General features: G+C 43.9%; 1 protein-coding gene across 1 annotated transcript in view; it reads left to right on the top strand.

Annotated features, from left to right (window-relative positions):
• The first annotated feature begins 4,615 nt into the window (after positions 1–4,615).
• The window catches only part of efna2a (ephrin-A2a), a 79,027-nt gene continuing 76,685 nt past the window's right edge, over positions 4,616–6,957 (top strand). The window contains exon 1 of the mRNA XM_053335829.1: positions 4,616–4,758. Coding sequence (XP_053191804.1) covers positions 4,616–4,758 — 143 coding nt within the window. The remainder of the gene's footprint in view (positions 4,759–6,957) is intronic.

Raw genomic sequence — 6,957 nt, 5'->3', positions numbered from 1 at the left:
TTTCATCTGGCCTCATTTGGTTCCTGTCTCTTCCCTTCTGTCCTGTGGAGCTGCTGCTCTGTTATTGGTTAACATCTCGTAACATTTTCCACGTTTCCCATCCTGTTTACTACTGGTGGGGTTTTTAAAATCTTTTACTGTACTTCCAACTTTGTACTCATCCCATCTGAAACTTGACTGACTGCTCATCTGGGCTCAGCCCAATCCTGTTGCAATCCCTTGATGAAACAGCTGTGATGGTGGTGGCAGAGTGGAGAGTTAATTTGCTATGCAACACTGGATACTTGCTGTTCTCTATGATTCTTAATAATCCTCCTGTGCTTAGCTTTGACCTTTGGGTTTAACAGGTCTGCCTGACTCTTAGATGTACCAGGTTGCTGTGGTAACCAAGTTGCTCTATCTTCATAAAATGAATAATTAAGATAACGCACCAGGATTGGGCATATCTGGCATCCATGTTCATCACAAAGTTCCTTGGCATTGCGAGGGCGATAAAGGTGCACAGACAAAATATGTGACACATTGGTTATGTACTTTCTGCACCACTAGGGGGAGATCTTGCTCTCTGCTGGTAATAAAGTCTACTGCACAGAGGTGACTTTACCTGCCACTCACACAATGTCAAAATGTGCCTCCTTGGGTTTTCTGGCATTATACCTTTTTTCTTTTTTCCCCCCCTGACTTCCTTACAGAGCGGTAGAGAGGATTAACCTCAGATCTTTGCTGCCTTTTGAGAAGGGGACAAATGAGAGAAAGGGAGAATTGAGTCCAGTGGTGTCTGTATTTGTGGCTGAGAGCAGCTGGATTTGTCATATAATCCCAGCATCATGTGGAGTGTGGTCTTAAGTACAGTGAGCTCCAACTTACTGTGAATTTCACAGCAATGGGTTTTTTTTGTTGCAGTTATTACTTTGCATAAGAAAGCATGCTTGAAGGTCAAAGTAAAGACTGATCCCAGTCTGAAGATACTTTGCTTGGCGTCACAAACATGACATGAAATATTAGCAGCATGATTAAGGATGCAAAAAGAAGGTGGTACCCTTGCTTCATCTGCCAAGACTTGCAACCAGTCTCATGGCAACTTATGTTCAGGTACCTTTTTTTTAAAAAACATCTTTGCAATTCAGTGCATCCCTGCCACTCAGGAAACTCCATGGTAACTTAACTTATTGCTTTGATGATGCTTTGATACCACAGACCCTTGTTTACTTGCAGCATCTTTAGTATATTCACTCTGCACGAAGAGTAATTTGGAGCAAAGAGCAGTCTACACAGAATCCTCTTTGGAATATATTGAAATGCAAAGAGATTGCATAATTGGGTGGAAGGGTAACTCAAAGTAAGATGATCCAAACATAGATTTGTGATGTTTTTTAGGTTATCAAATTCCAGAAGTGGCTCACAAAATATGGTACTTAATGTAATTTTAATCTGTCAAAACAGATTTGAAAAACTGAAACTGGCAAGTACTACAGTATGTGTACAGAGGGCAAACATTTATTTTTCCAAAATCTCTCTGATCCAAAAGTTATTTGATACTAAAGAAAGAAGCCATACTGTATGTATTATAAGATCTGTTACATCAAAAATGTCGCTGCACTTGTACTTTTAACTAGTTCAGTGTGTGATCCATGTAACCGTACTCCATCCTCATCTCGATTTGTTTGCTGAATTGAGACCCTTGGGATGTTCCTGGCGCTGTGTGGACGGGACTAAGTGAAACCATGTGGGGCAGTGATCCCACCACATCTGGCAACATTTATTTACATTAGAACTGCGGTCTCTAATCAAGCCACCACCAAGGCCACACACAAATGCAAGCCCGCTGGTGAGTGAATTTGGGGAAGGGGGGGGGCAGGATTGGCCAAATGGTTGGACAGACTGTCCTGTTTATAATTTGTGACATTTTCAATCCCAGGAACAGCCCATTGGTCTTCCAGAAAGATGTTCAACGTCTGATGTTGGCTCAGTGTGAATGGGTGCTTTGTTAGTCAACAGCTTTAAAATACACGTGTTCTCTATTTAACTTTTGTAGATGCAGATAATGTCTATAATTTATGTCTCTTAAGCGTTCACAGACTTAACCAACTATATATTCCAGGATTAAACTGCCCCTTTTTAAGGAGGCATGTATCCACACAATGACTCTGTGGTCCACATTCATGTAGATTTAGGATCACTTAAGATGCCTCCATATCTGAATCCACCAAATACTGTTTAGTCTGCTCAGCTTATGCTCACTTTCTGTGTGACACAGCAGAGGAGGAAAGGCCTAATGTTGAGGTGAAGGATGTCTTTAGTCTATAGTGGCTTCCCTTAAAAAAAAAAAAAGCCATCAGGAGACTATCCACCTGTTTACATATGCACGCCTCAGACAGATGTTGAATAATTCATCCACAGAGGCGGACAACACGCAGCTGTATTTGGGTTATGGGGGTGCAACGGTTCCTCTCCCTGTCTGAATTCATGCAGCCCAAATTATAGGCATTACTTTGCAGGCAGAGCAGGGCAAAGCAAAACTAGGACACTTTGCATAGAGGATCCAACCGAGAGGCACAATAAGATGTGAAAGATGGAGCTGCAGAAAGGTTCAGTTATAATTATAACACGGGCCTGTTAGGATCGGGGGGGGGGGGGGGGGGGGGGGAGAACGGTGGGACAAGTCAGTCGGATTGATTTAGGAAAACTGTCTTTTGTAGCAGAGTGGGGGGAGTTTGTACACTGCAGAAAATCCTCTACTTTGGTCTTCTGTCGCGTCTGTAAACTCTCTTTCTCTCAACACAAGCGTCACAGTTTGTAGACGCACGCGCTGATGCCATTTGAAAGAATGCAAATAATATTTTTTCCCCCCCTGAATTTTCGTCTTGCTCGTAGATGATCCTCACTGGATTCTGCACAAGACATCGACACGTTAGAATAATCATGGAGCACCTTTTGAGGAAACAATTTAGTTACCATATTTCAACCCTATGGGAGTGAGACTAAAAAGCCTAAGATTGATATGTTTTTGCATTGTAGTCTACGCACACACTAGCAGGGCAGAGGCAAGGGTGGCATCGCTCTGTCAGACAGCTATCTGGAGGTTTATGGCTCACAGGTTTCAGACTGGGTGCCCTTTGGGCCTAATGGACACTGATGGAAAATGACTCCACTGTTCCAGCGATCCATCAGACGCCCTCTTTCTCTCTCTCTCAGAGCCCATCCATCAGGCCAATGCTTTCAAACATAGTGAACTTTATGGGTGCTTTACATGCGCAGCTGCGATGAAAATAAACCGCCTTAAGTTAAACAGATGGTTGTAGCAGTGATTAATAATACCCATAACCAGTAAACTATCGGAAATTGAAACAACTTGAGTAACAATTCAAGTTCTCCCTGGGAAAATGACATAAAAATGTTCTCTTCATCTGTTTACGTTTACATTTATAGACTTATGCTATGTTAAAATGCTGTTAACTTTCTTTTTTTTTTTATAAATCAAATAAATCCTAACAGTTTACTCTGAACATCCCCAACTGGGCAGCATATAGCCAGGACGCAGTGAGTCAGCCAGCCCCAAATCCCTAGGGAGAGCGCGGCTCGGCACGGCTACAGACCCCGCCCGCGCAGAAAGAGAAAGACCGAGAGCAGGAGGAGGAGTGGTGGTGGGGGTTACTTACACCGAATCAGGGTGCCGGTGAGTGTTGTTGCCGCCATAGGTGGAGGTTGTATATGGGAGCATGTTCGGATTACAGCTGTGATCATCAACGGCTCCCTGGCTGCGCCGGTCAGCGTGACGCACAGAAGTGAAGGCACACCAAGACCGGAGTCACATTGGATTAGAGCCAGTGACAGCGGAGGGATCACCAAGTTGAGATGCTGCGAGAGCCCGTTGCTGTGTGAGGAAGGATGCTCTCGTCTGGCAGTTCTTACAGTGTGATAAGTTTGGACAGAAAATAACGGGAGAGGAGCGCATGTTTGGTCCTTTTTTTTTGGATGTATTTCCTTGAACTGCTTCAAGAGAAAAAAAGTCAATTGCGTGCAGTTTTAGGCTCTTGGTTAGCCTGTGAATAGATTTGCGTTGTGAGAGCAGCGGAACAAAGCACACGCCAGGCTGAATGCCCAACACAGATAAACAAATATGACGGCCGGTGTTATGTCTGCTTTTGTGCAACGATATCACTGATCATATTACAAACCTCGGATGAATTCTGGAGTCTAAATAATCGTTTTGTTTTTTGGAGACAGAGAGGATCTAATCCCGTTGGCGCATCCATCTCCCCCCGGCTGCGCGTAATGGGAGAAAAGTTTCGGACCTTGCAGACGAGACGCACTCGCAGCATCCCGCCGACGACGCGCTTGTAAATAACATGTGAATTCCGTTGTTCTGTCTGCGGCCGACCAAGTTTGAAAGTGAATTTCAGCCATTCAGTATGACTTGAAACACCCTTTGGGTTATCTGAACTCGCGCCAAGCCAGTTAACGATCCATGAGCCGCCGATCCGATTTGTCCAAAGACGCGCGCACGGACATTAATGATCTAGAGGGGATTTCTGCAGCAGCAGCGCAGTGAAAGCCTGATCCCACTTAGAAAGAGAGAGGTAGAGAAAGAGAGAGAGAGAGAGATTCCCCCTGGATGTCTATGATGTTGTACCAGCTCGGGCAAAGGTGTGTGATGGAGGTGGTGGTGCTGACCATACTGTCCTGGGTGTCCGTGTGGGCAGAAGAGAAGATCATATTTGACAGACATGCTGTCTACTGGAACAGCTCCAACCCCAAGTGAGTTTTAGTAGGAGTTATTCTTAAAGGTGTGTGTGTGTGTGTGTGTGTGTGTGTGTGTGTGTGTGTGTGTGTGTGTGTGTGTGTGTGTGTGTGTGTGTGTGTGTGTGTGTGTGTGTCTTTTTGAAACACTGTTTGCTGTCTACGTCCCTGACGTGTATGGCTCTTAAAATAATTATAAACATTCCCAGCATGCAGCGGAACCTTGATATCTTAAAGGAACACTTGTTTTTTTGTTTTTTTAACACATGCTGTCTGACCACATCAGTGTTTTTTTTTACATTTTAACCAATTTCTCACAGTTTCAGCAAAGTGTTGGTCAAATATTTTACTATTGATGTTTTTTACAATGAGAAAGCGCACACCAACAGACACATATAGGGGGCAAGTGGAAGTGTGTGTGCATGTGCAAGCGCACTGGATATTTTGTTCTGTGGCACAAGAAGCTCCTTTTGTCTTAGACAATGAGGGCATCCTGCCTCCTCTTCTCATCAGTGTCTGTAGATTTACTCCCTCTCTCGTTGTTCCCCTCTCACACACATTCACACATTGACACACAAAGACTTTACCTTTCTTTCTGCCACTTTCAGCGACTTGTGCCAGTAAACACAAGCACACATTATTTCTCTCTCAATTGCAAGCACTTGTGCAAAAACCACATCAATAAATAAACAAACACATAAACACACGAGCACTTTAGATGCGCACATTAAAACACACACAGACACACACACACACACACACACACACACACACACACACACTTGTCTTTAGCCTGGCCTTTCTCATTGATATGGGGCAGAGCACACTGGGTCCGTCTGTCTAATAGTTTGTGACAACTTGGCCAGCCTTCTCCTCTCTCTCTCTTTCTCACCACTTCCTCTTCTTCTTGCTCTCTCTCTCTCTCTCTCTCTTCCTTTTGGCCTCCCTATCTCTCTCCCAGGTAGATAAATAAACAGTGAAAGTGCTCCCTCTTGCTCTCTCACAGCTGAATTAGTACAAACTAACGGCACTGTCTCTCTCTCTGCATCAACCAAACACACACACACACACACACACACTGAGCTAACAGGCCTGTCCCTGACTGCATCACTTTTCCACAGAAGGCTTCTCAAATATTTAACAGGCAAAGGGGAACATTTTCTCCCTTTCTCGCTGTCTCCCTCTCTCTCTTTCTGTCTTACTTTTCTCGTCTCTGTGCTCCTTTTTCAACACACACACACACACACACGAACACCTACACATTGCAAACGTCACAGGGTAAATTTAAGTTGTATGGACGGTTGCTGGGGGCGCTGTTATTCCGCCAGGGTCGTACGGGGAAGCTGAAGCAGAAAAGGGGGCACATCAAAAATGCATTGCTACTAAAGCAATGAATCTAGACTCTGGAGCCCTGGCGAGGTTGGTTCCCCCTGTTAGACCCTGGCACTGTCATTGCTCATGCTGCGCCCTTTTTCCGCACACACACAAAATCCTGTCCCGCTGTACTTGTGAGGACCTTCCACTGACAATATTGATTCCTCAACTTTAATATGAAGATAATTCTATTTCTAAACTTTGACGATTACTACACGTTTTTGAGAGACTAGGCCACTGGCGAAGAGACGAGGGCTCAAACACCAAAATCTAGCCAGTTTGTGGGATAGTTCCAGTTTATTACAAGCTGGGTCTATTTTCCTAGCTTTGGCTGTATTTCTTTTTGGGTATAATAGGACTATACTCACCATGCCAGTGGTGGCTGAGATTTGAAAATTCAACTGCATCTCTGAAAAGAACTCCAGTGGGGTAAGAAACACAAGCAATCAGACATTTGGACAGGTATTATTACCCAAACTGTGCGTTATAAACATCCATCACCATATATAGGCTACCATACTTAGGTGTAGTCGTGCACATAGTTTTCCACAGTTTGCAATGAGGGATTATTTCTGACATTTTGTGCACTCATTTGTGGTTTAACCTCCCAATTAAGTGGTTTCGATAATGTGTCTGAACACTTTAGATTGTTTATAACCTGTCTGATCGTCTGACTGCTCATTTCCTGCCCAGTCTGACTCGTAGAAATGCTGCAAGGTTTCGAGATATCAGCAACAACTTTAGTGAAAACAGCTTTATCTTAACTGATACACATGACGGCCAAAACTACCAAATGAAGGAAAGTTAATTAATGCAGTAGGTTGGCATATGAAAGGTATATTT

Source organism: Scomber japonicus, chromosome 16, assembly GCF_027409825.1.
Source record: "Scomber japonicus isolate fScoJap1 chromosome 16, fScoJap1.pri, whole genome shotgun sequence".
NCBI lineage: Eukaryota > Metazoa > Chordata > Actinopteri > Scombriformes > Scombridae > Scomber > Scomber japonicus.
The sequence above is the reverse complement of the archived record's forward strand: the minus strand, read 5'-3'. Positions and strand labels throughout refer to the sequence as shown.